General features: G+C 49.7%; 1 protein-coding gene across 1 annotated transcript in view; it reads right to left on the bottom strand.

The window, feature by feature from the left end:
- The window catches only part of FAM189A1 (family with sequence similarity 189 member A1), a 242,225-nt gene that overhangs the window by 15,937 nt on the left and 212,198 nt on the right, over nt 1–14,090 (bottom strand). Inside the window, exons 5-7 of the mRNA XM_025271827.3 lie at nt 9,664–9,771; nt 3,092–3,252; nt 2,298–2,433 (exon numbers count right to left, since the gene is read on the bottom strand). Of these exons, the coding sequence (XP_025127612.3) occupies nt 2,298–2,433; nt 3,092–3,252; nt 9,664–9,771 (405 nt within the window). The remainder of the gene's footprint in view (nt 1–2,297; nt 2,434–3,091; nt 3,253–9,663; nt 9,772–14,090) is intronic.

Below are 14,090 nucleotides of genomic sequence, written 5' to 3'. Positions count from 1 at the left end.
CCCCTCCTGCCTTCCAGGGCCCTCCCTCCCCTGGCCCTGGGGAGCCCCTGGCCCCATGCTCCAGGCCCTGGCACAACCCTTTTGTAACCCCCTCACCCTGTTCCCACACCCCACCCCCACCCCCAGCTATTTCCTATCCGGCCTCTTCTTGGAGCATCTTGCCAGAGCCATTGACCCCGGTTCCCAAATGTGTAGCAGCTGCAGTGGGGATTTGGGAGCCAGGCTGATCCTCAGATTCTCAGCAGCCCCCAGAGTGCTGGGGGTGAGCCCAGCATCTGCATTTGATTGATAAGCCCTCCACGGAGTCAGGAGGCCCCCTGGAACCTAGAAAAAGTACCCACACTCCTGGTCCCCCTCCTCAGGTGCCATCCCCCACTCCCCGATGCCATCTGCTCCTGTCCACTCCCTCACCCCATGGCAGCTGGTCCTGTCAAAGTCACCAGTAGCCCTTGGATGGTGAGCCAGATGGACGGGGCTCAGTCTTTAACAACCTCTGGGCAACACTTGGCTGGTGTCTTCCTCCCTGAGCACTAGTTTCTGAAACCCCCAACCATGCCTTCTCCTCGGCCCTCACCCCCTGGCTCCAGGGCTTCAGTGACCATCTCTGCAGCAAACCCCAACCTCTCTAAGGCCCCAAGTCCAGACCCTATCAGCCACAGACATTCCCTTGGATGTTCTGATGATCCTGGTCCCCAGCAAGGACCAGCAAGTAGATTGTTGTCCCCTGATCTCACATTTGCCCCTCCCTCTGAGCCTTTGCAGGAGCTGCCCCCTCACCTGGGAGCACACCCCTCCTCCCTGACCTGCTGGCCTGCCAATGGCTGAGGCCTCAGCTCCCCGGATCCCTGGACCCATCCAGGGACCAGCATCCCTGCCCAGTGCCCCACAGTACCTGGTGCTCTGTTCAGGGCTCTGACCACTCTCACAGGAAGTGGGTTCCCTTGACAATATTGACTGATCAATTTTTATCATGAAGAGAAAAATAAACCACTTCAGGAAGGCAGAATGCTCTGCTTCGCTTTAAAGGGAAAAGTTCCGGAGAATTTGGTCATTAATGGATCTAGAGACGAGAGTCACCCACGTCACACTGCTGCCTCCTCCCTCTGGGGCCGTTGCCCGGTCTGTCCCTTCCCCACACAGGAAAACAGCCAGGAGACCCAGCTGTGTCCTTCTGCTGGGCTGACAGTCTCAGGACCTCTTGGTGGGAGCAGGCCCTGAGAGAGGCCCTGGGGTGTCAGGAGCCTCTGCCTCGGCTGGGTGGGTGGCAGTCACACCCCAGGAGTCCGAGGAGAGCCCGTGGTAGAGACGCCCCCCAGGCGCCGAGCCTCTTCCCTTTTCTTCCTGTCACACAGCCACCGGCCTGTAGGACTTGATCCCCTGAAGACAGGACTGTGTCCAGTCACATCCCTGGAGGCTGAGCCCAGCACAGGGGGTCCCCAGGGCCACTCCTCAGGGGTGGTGGAAACACACGGGCCCTGGAGCCTGGCCTGCTCACCGTGGGACCCGTCTCACAGGGTGACAGTGTGAGGTTGGGCCTGTACCACCTCTGGGGGGGTGGGGGGTGGCTCCAGGGCTGCTGAAGCCCCATGGCCGTGCCCCTGGAAGTCCCGGTCCCGTCTGTGTCTCCTCTGCCTGGTGTCCGGGGCCCAGGGGTGGCTGCAGCCTGCTCCCTGGATGGCTGTGTGTCCCCCATCAGACACACACTGTCCAATCCCTGCAGTTCCCCAAGGGGCCACCATGTGGCCCCATCACTACATCTGTATTTGGGCCAGTGCAACCTTTCCCTGTGTTCAATGTGTCTCTGCCCTTGCCAGTGACCCTTGATATTCGGCAATGACAGCATGATGACAAGGATGGTGGTAACAATACCAAAGAAGTGCAAGTAGCTTTTGCCAAGTTAGACCCTGACATGTGCCCAGCCCTGTTCATTACAACTGTCCTTGTCCACCTGAAGGGCTTGGTACTAGTATGATCCCACTTCACAGATGAGGAAACCGAGCCCACACATCCTGAGTGTGCGCCTTCTGGGCTCAGGCCTCTCTCTGGCTGGAGCCACCAGGCTTCCGGCAGGAGCAGGGGTTCAAACCAGCTGTCATGTGTCTGGCTGACCATGACAGTGGCCTGTAGCTGAAACAGGCCAGAGCCCCCTGCATACTCAGGCTCCCTGCCTCTGCCTCCTGCTCAGACAGGGTTGAGACACCAGTGCCCACAGGTTTGCTGAATGGCTGGGAGAGATTCCAAAGAAGGCAGAAAGGCCGGGAACAGGGAACTGGCCTGTTGGAGGGCCTGGGACTCACCTGGTTGGCAGGGCTCGGGCCTACCACGGCCTCGTAGGGTGGCGGGAGCTCAGCAGGGTACAGAAGGCCTGGGCTGTTGATGGTGACGCCATACAAAGTGCCGAACGGGGAGGAAGCAAAGTCCAGGTGGAGGCCCCTGAGTGGCAGAAGGAGGAAGGTCACCCTCTGGGGAAGGAGCTGGCTGTTCCCATTGCCCTCAGAGCAATCGGAACAATTCCCTACACAGAATTCTTGGGTGTGTGAAAAAAAAGCCTAATTCACTAGGTGGTTCTAACACTTTATTGCTCTCAAAGGATACTGGTACTTTCACCAACTTTACGGTCTTTTCCGTGACAATGAAAACCATCTTACAGCTGATTCATCTTTAATTAAATGTGACTGTAACATGACAGGAAATAGACAACCCACTCTAGTATTCTTGCGTGGAGAATCCCATGGACAGAGGAGCCGGGGGGGCTACAATGGGGTCACAAACAGACACGACTGAGCATGCATGCATGTTCAATCTGAGAGCTGTACTGTGTTTTCTGAGAGTGGAATAGGACTGGTCCTGCCTGGGTTTCCCCTCGGATACCCTGCAGTGAGGCCAGAGGAAGCACACAGGTCTCTGAGCATCCCACTCCATCACCACCCTGCCTGGGGCTCTGCTGTCAGGAGCAACATTCAGGCCTTCATCTGCCTCCCCTCTGCTCACCTGCATGGACGAGGAGCAACCCATGCCTTCCCCATCCCCATACGGCTTCCCATTCTTGGGCCCCAGCATCCCTCAGGGAGGTGTTCCCAGAGACACCAACCTGTGGCCCTCGGCAGTGGGTGTGCAGGTGTACTCTGGAGGGTAATAGGGTGGAGGGGGCAGCGGGGGCACGAACTCATCGAAATCCAAGGTCTGGTGGAGCACGGTACCATGGGGGGTCAGGCAGGCTGGGCTGGCAGAAGGTGCCCTTTGTGGAAGGAACTGGAAGACAGAGAGGTTCCGAGTGATCGGTCGGCCGGTGTGGCTTATGTCTCATGAAGCTAATTGTACTGAAGCTTTAATGACACAGTTGGAACTCAGGGACTTCAACCTGTCAAACAGTGTTAGTTGTTCAGTTGTATTCAACTCTTTGTAACCCCATGGACTGTAGCCCGCCAGGCTCCTCTGTCCATGGAATTCTCCAGGCAAGAATACTGTAGTGTGTAGCCATCTCCTTATCCAAGGGAATATTCCCAACCCAGGGATCAACTCGCACTGCAGGCTGATTATTTACTCAAGGGAACTGGCTAAACACACATGTGAAACAATGGCTCTGTGAGGATCCCCTTCCCTCTGGAGCCTCATCGCGCTCCATTCCTCTGCTGTTATACAGACGTGTCTTCTGAGGCAAAGCACAGTCTGGGAAGACTTTACTCCTATCTCTGCCACTAACTCAGGCTGCATGTGGCTCCTGCCTTCTCCACACACAGAGCCCAGTCAATGCCCTGCCAGCCAGTGTGAGCTGAGGCTTGTGCATTTAATCATCTGAGACAGAGGTGCTTCCATGGCCAAGGGCAGTGCGGATGTGCCTGCTGGCCTTGACTTTGGAAAGCCACTTGCCCCACGGCCACTGCACGAGGCTGAGCAGCCAGGATGAGGCCAAGGGTCCTGGGGGTCTTATGGGGTGAAGACTCAGGAATTAGGGAAATCAACAACACCCTCAAGCATGAAGCACAAAAGGCAAAGTGCTTTCCCGTGGAAGGTCCAATTCTACCAGGAATGAGAGAGGTGAGGAGATCCAGGTGATCCTATTAGCAGGTTTAAAGGAGTCAATGTGGTCATGCGAGGGAGGCTTTTTAAAGGTTAAACAGAGGTCTTCATTTCTGCCCTAAAGTCCAGATGGCCTTTCCAGGGGGTGTTGGCCTGTCTTCAAGGAAGCATCTCAGACTTAGCAGCAGTCACCCGGCTCCTTGGCCTCCGCGGTGGGTATCCCATGAGTCACCCTGCCATCTCCCCAACACCCCTCAAATCTGTCTGCCAAGGCAGCGTCTATCTGGGAGCCCGGGGTCGCTGGCCCTGGACTTTGCTTTGAGACAGGCGGGTGGAGAGCCACACCCCACGGTCTCCCCAGAAGCTGGTATTGTTAGGTTCTACCCACAGGGGCGTGAGAGGGAGTCAGACAAAGATGCAGCCAGGGAGAAGGGGTTCCTCAGACTGCTCCTGCCCCTCCTCCCCTCTGTCCTCTGCCATTCACCCCTGGGAAGTAATGAGATCCCTGTAGGAGCTGTGCTGAAATCCCAAGGGTGAGTCTTTTTCCCTCCCTGGCCCTGGGTCCAGTCTGTGTCTTATCTCTGAGCCTTGCCTGGTACCCTAGGCCCAGCAGATGCTCTATGAGCATCCACTTCACAGGTGAACAATACCTCCTGGCTGCCACCTCCAGGAAGCCCCCAGGTTATCTTCTCCATTTGAGAGCGTCTAACTCACCTCTCTGCCTTGGTTTTCTTCCTCTTGTTCTGCTTTAAAAAGCTACGTTTAATCCAATGAGATGAGGTTACTCCCCTTTAAAACTCTTTTACATGCCTCTGCTCCCTGAATCCCACCAGGTTTCCAGCCTCCTTACCCACTAACCCATGGTATCCCCGAATCCTCCAACTGCCTTTTGAACCAACCCCAAATACCAAACAAGGTCTGTTCTCTCTCCCTGGATCCTGTCTCCTTTCACCCTCAACCTCCAAGTCATCCTCAGGATGTGCAGAAATGCTCGCTGTCCACCACTTTCTCTGTGGCCCCAAGTCTGCAGGGTGATGGCCAGGTGTGGAGCCGATCCTGCAGCTGGGTGTGCTGGGGAGGAAACGGGCCCTAAAGAATCACTTCCTTCCCATGTGGTTCTGCTTGCCCAGGGACACCTGTACAAGCCTTGGGTGGTCCGTGTGATGACAAAGGGGTACCTGTGCCTGGTGAGCAGTGTGAGGTTGGTACCTGTCTGAGGTGTTCACATACCTGGTGTGGGCATCACTGCCCAGCTCTCATCATCCTCAAAAGAGGACTCTGCATTTTAGACTCTGCTGGAGAGAAGCCTGTTCTCATGGGTATGCTCTGGGGGAAGGACCCATGTTAGGCACATGCTTCCCAGGTGGCGCTAGGGATAAAGAGCCCACCTCCCAATGCAGGAGACAGAAGAGATGTGGGTTTGATACTTGGGTTGGGAAGATCCCCTGGAGGAGGGCATGGCAACTCACTCCACTATTCTTGCCTGGAGAATCCCATGGAAGAGGAGCCCGGCAGGCTGTAGTCCATGGGGCCGCAAAGAGTTGGACAGAAATGAATCGAGTTAGCTTGCACGTACATCCTTGGTAGAAAGAGCAGGATTATTGCCATGGAAAAGGCTTCTGAATGGAACTCTTGTCAGTAAGCTGGAGCTCTCTCTCCCTGCACTCTGGACCTAGGAGTGACAGCCCCCTAGGCATCCTGCTGATCTCTGGTCCTTCTACCCCTCCCTCAGGTGAGCAAGGAGGCCTCCTCAAACAGGTTCAAACCAGTTTTAGTTACTACTGTTAATTTACAGTGAAATATGAATGCAGACAAGAAAACTTGCTTGTTCTGTGAAAACTGGGTTGGAGGCTTTGGAAAAGACTTCATAGCTAAGCAGAAACTGCTGCCAAGGTGGGTCTTGGCCAAGTGTTCGTCAGGATCATAAAACATCCATGCAGATGGCTTCACACAGCTGAGTCCAGCTGAAAGGAACTAAATCTGGAAATCACAGAGGGTGTCATTTCCACGAATAACCTGATACACCAAAGAGACCTATAGTCAAAATGAAGAGCCTGGCACCACACCAACCAGGGTGACAAATGCTCATTTGCATTTTTAAAGTCAAAATACAATGTTCCGTGGTATAAATGCATCATTTTACGTAAGTCTGCTGAAACTGGCTTTTTAGGTTAAGACACCCATCGATCCTCATCTGATAGTTAAGTAACACCTAGGACCTGAAGACCCTTGTGGTGAACCCAGACCTCAAGGAGAGTCACTGTGGGTCTGAGGAGGGCTGAATGGGTAGAAGATGCAGGCGAATTTGACTGATGTGGGAGCTCTTAGGGGCACTCTATCCCTCTGATACAGAGGCCAGCACCCTTTCCAAGCTCCGTGGGCAAGCCTATTGCATCATGTCTGTGAAGGCACGGTACTCTGCCTGCCGCATCTGAGGCAGCTCCACTTCAACAAGGCACAGGACAAGTGGAGAACATAAATGACAGCAACAAAGGACGATGCTAACAAGCTGGTGCCGAAGGGAGATGCCTGTAATAGCAGACGATGTCCCTAAGGCTGGGTGGCAGGCAATAAAATAAGTGGGGAGGAAAACAGCTTACTGCAAAAATGGAAAACTGAGATTACACGTAGGAAATAAAACTAAAAACATGCAATTATAGGCCTGTGGACGTAAATGCTTTCTCCATGAAACTATATCAATAAATGGAATTTTATCATCAGCTGGTCTTTTGGAAATAATGGTCCACTATTTTCAAATGTATTACAGGAATTCAATTAGATAAATTCTGACCATAGGCATAACAATTTGCATCTCATGTAGGCATGTCTTCATTATATGAATTCTCCCCAAATTATTAATTATTCCAAAATGTTGATCCACAGAAATAAGAATAAAATTGTGGGCTCCTTCCACATGGGATAAGGCCTTTGTTGTGAGTCACAGTCTGTTGAAGGGAGTGTCCCGTGGCTTTTCCTGCATAAATACACCATGGTCAGACAAAAACATTCTCTAACTTTCTAGGTTTGTGTTTTTATAGCAGAGCCAGAACTTAAAGGTACTTGGGTAGCAATGTGTGTATAGACAACCCCTAGACTTTTTTTTAGTTTTTGTCTCAACCCCCTAGAGTTGTCTGACCTACATTTAAATTGATGGCAATATATTTAGTGACGCTCTTTTACATAAATAACAGTTACAAAAGATGAAGTTAACAAGCTGGTGCCGAACGGAGATGCGCAAACGGAGATGCGTGTAATAGCAGAAGATGTCCCTGAGGCTGGGTGGCTGGCAATAAAGTAAGTGCAGAGGAAAACAGCTTACTGGAAAATCTTTTGAGAATCTTTCAAGAGCACTCAAATTTACTGTAATAGAAGTAATTCTCTTTTTGCACTTATATTTTGTTGGTTCACACAGTAGTAGAATATGCACTTACAATCCATATATCCCTGGTATAAACTGGTTTGGGGATACATACAACCATGGCTGACTATATTTTTCTGGGCTCCAAAATCACTGCAGATGGTGACTGCAGCCATGAAATTAAAAGATGCTTACTCCTTGGAAGGAAAGTTATGACCAACCTAGACAGCATATTCAAAAGCAGAGATATTACTTTGCCAACAAAGGTCAGTCTAGTCAAGGCTATGGTTTTCCAGTGGTCATGTACGGATGTGAGAGTTGGACTATAAAGAAAGCTGAGAGCAGAAGAATTAAAGCTTTTGAACTGTGGTGTTGGAGAAGACTCTTGAGAGTCCCTTGGGCTGCAAGGAGATCCAACCAGTCCATCCTAAAGGAGATCAGTCCCAGGTATTCATTGGAAGGACTGATGTTGAAGCTGAAACTCCAATACTTTGGCCACCTGATGCGAACAGCTGACTCATCTGAAAAGACCCTGATACTGGGAATGATTGAGGGCAGGAGGAGAAGGGGACGACAGAGGATGAGATGGTTGGATGGCATCACCGACTCAATGGACATGGGTTTGGGTGGACTCTGGGAGTTGGTGATGGACAGGGAGGCCTGGTGTACTGCAGTTCATGGGGTCGCAAAGGGTCGGACAAGACTGAGCGACTGAACTGAACTGAACTGTACGTTATAATCCAGTGTGCATGCTGTTACAGCTATGACATATTTTCTTATTTGGTTGGTAATTTCTATTTTAATTCTGAAAGCTAGGAAATGCAAACTTTCAGTGTTTCCAGCCCTGCGGTTCCGTTAGTTTGATCTGATTGGAGTGATATTTCCAGATTGACAGGAAAATCTGCCGAGGTGAGTGGACCCCCACGGCACTTAACCTTCCTTTACATAACATACCGGAGAGAAATGTCTACACGAGGGCTCAGCGAGTGAGGCCAGGAGTTCATTGCTGCTGAAGAGATGCTTAATTAGGTGTCTTTTGGAAAACTGCTGCCTCTCGAAAAGGTCAGCAGGCTGTGACAGCTGTGTGGATGTACACAAGGAAGAATAGGCCGCACGTGATTAGAGCCGATGAATTTTTAACACCTTGATAATGATGCTCTCTGGCCCTGCGTCGTGTTGTGAACTGATGAAGTGCTACAGGGTGGGTGGGAAAGAACAAAACACACAGGCTCCTACAAGAACAACTTGCCTTTTGTTTCATAAGATGCTTGAAACCTTGGGGAGGAGGCAGGGCAGGGCCTGGAGGGGCCCAGGGAAGCAGGGAGGGAGGGTTCCTACCCTTAGCGTGGAGAACAGCATCTTCTCATCACTTCCTCTTGACTTGCTGACTTTAGCGGTAATGTACTGAGCAGGGGGTCATGTTCCGTGGACACAAATAACGAAGAGCTGTCACTATTACTGATTGTGTATTAATCAGCGTCTGACCTCCACTCTTGGCCTCATCCCTCCCCTGGGGACCAGCTCTTCCTCATCTCTAAGACCCTGGCTGGAGGCTCCAATGATAGCTGACCAGTGACCTGCTGCTGGATTACGAGCTGACGGTTAATGAGCAAGTGTGCAAGGCACAGTGGAGCAGTTCTTCAATTTGAGAAGAGCTCATATTCTAACAATCCTGCTTTATTACAAGTGAATTCTGGGGGACTTCCCTGGCAGTGCAGTGGCTGAGACTCTGTACCCCCAGTGCAGGGGCCTGGGTTCAATGCCTGGTTAGGAAATTAGATCCCATATGTTGTAACTAAGGATATGCATGTTGCAACTAAAGAGCCCACAAAGAAGATCAAAGATCCCACAAGCTGCAATTAAGATCTGGAAGAGCCAAATAAATAAATAGATAAAAAAAAAAAAAAGAATTCTGAAGCCTGGAGACAGTTGCATGGCTCGCGAGGATGTCTCGGGCTATAGGACGGTCACCACAGTTACTCAGCGGCACAGACCTGGGGCTCCCTAGAGGCATGTAACGGTAGCTGGACCCCATCAGCAAGGAGCTCCAACTGCACCTAAATAAATACATCGGTGGCATCGAATCTGTGGGTTTCTGTCTTCCAGAGGGTAGCATGGAGGGACCTTCAAGGATCTCCAGGCCACACGTGCTGTTAGGGCTCATTGTCCTGGTGGGAAGCCGGTGGTGTCCATGCTGCATTGCTCTCAAACTGGTTGGGGGAGGGGGCCAGACCCCACCATTTTGACTGTGCTGGGGGGAGGGGGAGAGGCGGGGGGCCACTTACCATCTGCAGGACGTCGGCGGAGACCATCTGCATGCAGCACATGGCTGTGGCCAGTGCACACACAATGGTGGACAGGACGTTGAGGGCGCACACACTGAAGAGGAGTTCCTGCGGGAAAAGACACAGAGGGCGTCAGCATTGTCTTGGCAACGCAGGCGGCAGGACCCTCAGCACTGCCGTTGAGGTCCAGGACAAGGGCGGCCACCTGTTTTGTGGGGCTTTCTTTTTTTTTTTTGCATCAACATTGGTCTTTTATAGACACATTTGTGTACTCTCCCACATGGTTGATCAAATTAGATACTAAATGATGTATTTTACAATTTTGATAATTATTAGGTAGTTACCATCTAAGAAAATCTTCAAAGTGCCAACATTTAAGTAGGTGGGCCATCTCTGTCAATTATAAAGTCTAACTGAGAATTTTGATAAGAAAAAAAATTCCAAGTTTTTTAAACTTCTTTTCTTGAGAAAATTGTAGATTCACTTGCAGTTGTAAGAAACCATAGAGGGACCCTGGGTATGCCTCCCTTGGTTTTCTCCACGGCAGCATCTTACAAAACTGTGTGATATCACAGCCAGGAAGGACGATGACACAGTCAACGCTCAGAACACCTCCATGAGCACAGGATCCACCCTCCCCACCCATGTTGCCCTTTACAGACACACTCACCTCTCTCTCCCATTCAACCTCCCTTTCCAGACCCCTGTCAACCACGAGTCTGATCTCTGTTTTTATACTTTTGTCATTTCAAGGCTAGGATACAACTGGAAGCATAAAACATGTGACTTTTCAGACCTGAGTTTTTTCACTCAACTTGATTCCCTCAAGATTCATCCAAGTTGTTCGAGGCATCAATAGTTTATCCCTGTAGGACTTTACTGGAGAGCCAGTAGAGGAAAGGGATGGGAAGGGTGAGGGGGAGTAAGGAGGATCATAGGAACCAGGAGCCCTTATTCTTGTTCATGGCAAAACCATCCATGCCATTGTTGCTGTTGTTGAGTTGCTAAGTCCCATCCAATTCTTCAAATCCTGAAAGATGATGCTGTGAAAGTGCTGCACTCAATATGCCAGCAAATTTGGAAAACTCAGCAGTGGCCACAGGACTGGAAAAGGTCAGTTTTCATTCCAATCCCAAAGAAAGGCAATGCCAAAGAATGCTCAAACTGCGGCACAACTGCACTCATCTCACATGCTAGTAAAGTAATGCTCAAAATTCTCCAAGCCAGGCTTCAGCAATACACGATCCATGAACTTCCTGATGTTCAAGTTGGTTTTAGAAAGGGCAGAGGAACCAGAGATCAAATTGCCAATATCCGCTGGATCATGGAGAAAGCAAGAGAATTCCAGAAAAACATCTATTTCTGCTTTATTGACTATGCCAAAGCCTTTGACTGCGTAGATCACATAAACTGTGGAAAGTTCTGAAAGAGATGGGAATACCAGACCACCTGACCTGCCTCTTGAGAAACCTATATGCAGGTCAGGAAGCAACAGTTAGAACTGGACATGGAACAACAGACTGGTTCCAAATAGGAAAAGGAATATGTCAAGGCTGTATATTGCCACCCTGCTTATTTAACTTCTTTGCAGAGTACATCATGAGAAACACTGGACTGGAAGAAACACAAGCTGGAATCAAGATTGCTGGGAGAAATATCAATAACCTCAGGTATGCAGATGACACCACCCTTATGGCAGAAAGTGAGGAGGAACTCAAAAGTCTCTTGATGAAAGTGAAAGTGGAGAGTGAAAAAGTTGGCGTAAAGCTCAACATTCAGAAAATGAAGATCATGGCATCCGGTCCAATCACTTCATGGGAAATAGATGGGGAAACAGTGGAAACAGTGTCAGACTTTATTTTTTGGGGCTCCAAAATCACTGCAGATGGTGATTGCAGCCATGAAATTAAAAGACACTTACTCCTTGAAAGGAAAGTTATGACCAACCTAGATAGCATATTAAAAAGCAGAGACATTACTGTGCCAACAAAGGTCCGTCTAGTCAAGGCTATGGTTTTTCCTGTGGTCATGTATGGATGTGAGAGTTGGACGGTGAAGAAGGCTGAGCGCCGAAGAATTGATGCTTTTGAACTGTGGTGTTGGCGAAGACTCTTGAGAGTGCCTTGGACTGCAAGGAGATCCAACCAGTCCATTCTGAAGGAGATCAGCCCTGGGAATTCTTTGGAGGGAATGATACTGAAGCTGAAACTCCAGTACTTTGGCTACCTCATGCGAAGAGTTGACTCATTGGAAAAGACTCTGATGCTGGGGGGGATTTGGGCAGGAGGAGAAGGGGACGACAGAGGATGAGATGGCTGGATGGCATCACTGACTCGATGGACGTCAGTTTGAGTGAACTCCAGGAGTTGGTGATGGACAGGGAGGCCTGGCATGCTGCAATTCATGGGGTCTCGAAGAGTCGGACACGACTGAGCGACTGAACAGAACTGAACTGATCCAATTCTTTGTGACCCCATGGACTGTAGCCCACCAGGCTCCTCTGTCCATGGGGTTTTCCAGGCAAGGATACTGGAGTGGGTTGCCATTTCCTTCTCCAGGTGGTGCTACTAGTAAAAAACAAAACAAAAAAACCCTCGCCTGCCAATGCAGGAGACTTAATAGACATGGGTTCAATCCCTGGGTCTGGAAAATCCCCTGGAGTAGGAAATTGCAACCCTCTGGAGTATTCTTGGCTGGAGAATCCATGACAGAGGAGCTTGGTGGGTTACAGTCGGTGGGGTCACAAAGAGTCAGACACGACTGAGGTGACATAGCATAGCACACACAGCACACAATTGATTATGTTCATTAGAAGGACTGATGTCGAAGCTCCAATACTTTGGCCACATGATGCAAAGAGCCAACTCACTGGAAAAGACCCTGATGCTGGGAAAGATTGAGGGCAGGAGCAGAAGGGGACGACAGAGGGTGAGATGGTTGGATGGCATCACTGACTCAATGGGCATGAATTTGAGCAAACTCGGGGAGATAGTGGAGGACAAGGAAGCCTGGACTGCTGCAGTTCATGAGGTTGCAAGGAATTGGACACAACTTAGTGACCAAACAACAAATTGTTGGTTTATCAATTTTCTAAGAATTTTTTTTGAAAGGAACTGAACATAAATTAGAGTGAATATACTTTAATTTTGGTGATTCAGAAGGTATCAATAACCGTTTTCTCGCTGGACTTCGGCTTGTTCTGAGTGTTTGCATCCACTGTTCTGTGGCTAAGCCATGGTCCTGGGTAGCATGCCTATGTGTCCACTGCAGATGGTAGTGGGAGCTGGCCAAGAATCTCTGATCCACTGTAATGACCCGCATGACTTTGGGAAGCTCTCTCATTTCACTGTGCCTCAGTGTCCTCATCTGTAAAATGGAATAACAGGGCTTCCCTGGTGGCTCAGTGGTAAAGAACAGACCTGCCAATGCAGGAGACATGGGTTTGATCCCTAATTCAGGAAGATTCCATATGCCGTGGGGGCAACTAAGCCCTTTGCCACAACTACTAAGCCTGTGCTCTAGGGCCTGGAAGCTGCCGACTACTGAAGCCCCTACACCCTTTAGCCTGTGTTCTACAACAAGAGAAGCTACCGCAATGAGAAGTCTGAGCTCCACAACTAGAGAGTAGCCCCTACTCACTGCAGCTAGAGAAAAACCCGAGCAGCAATGAAGACCCAGCACAGTCAAAATAAATAAATAAATGGAATAGCAATACCCACCTATCTCAGGGCTGTGAAGGTGAAATTAGTTCACAAACATGAAGGGCTCAGAGCAAGGCTCAGCACACAGTGAGGTTCAATAAACACCATCTACGATCCCATGACGGATGGCCAGTCACCCGGGGACTTTCATCTGCTCACAAACACCGAAGGATGAATTCAGTAAAGGGTTTTAAGGCCTCGTCCACAAATGCTTAAGGAAAACAGCCTCAGAAATGACTGGATGCCCACTCCAGAATGCCCTTCTCTGGCCTAAACAAATTCTATATCATTGCTCCTCCTGTTCAACTGAGGAGAGAGAAAAATTCTGATGTCCACACACCTTTTACTGCTCTGCTGTTGCTCTGCCTCTGGAAGTTTCTGTCCACTTGTTTGAGTGACAGTAGTTTGATTAAAGCTCAGGAATATAAAGAATGAAGTCAAAAAGAAGGAAGAGGCACTCCGGAAATACACACAGAAGTAATTTAAATGCTCTTATTAGCCTTTAGCCACCTAGGGACTTAGGTACTATTTATAATAAGAAGTAAAATTTTCAATTTGCATTTAAGTTATATTAAAACATTTCTGCATGTGCTCAGACTAGACAGTGTTCCTTAAATGTCTTCTAGGATCTGTTCAAAGATAAATGGAGGCACACAGAAGTTAGTGAGAGTTTTGAATATATAAATATTTGGATTGAGGAGCCACAAGAGGCATCACCAACTCAAT

Source organism: Bubalus bubalis, chromosome 20 (assembly GCF_019923935.1).
Source record: "Bubalus bubalis isolate 160015118507 breed Murrah chromosome 20, NDDB_SH_1, whole genome shotgun sequence".
Classification (NCBI taxonomy): domain Eukaryota; kingdom Metazoa; phylum Chordata; class Mammalia; order Artiodactyla; family Bovidae; genus Bubalus; species Bubalus bubalis.
Note: the sequence above shows the minus strand (reverse complement) of the source record. Positions and strands in the feature narration are given on the sequence as shown.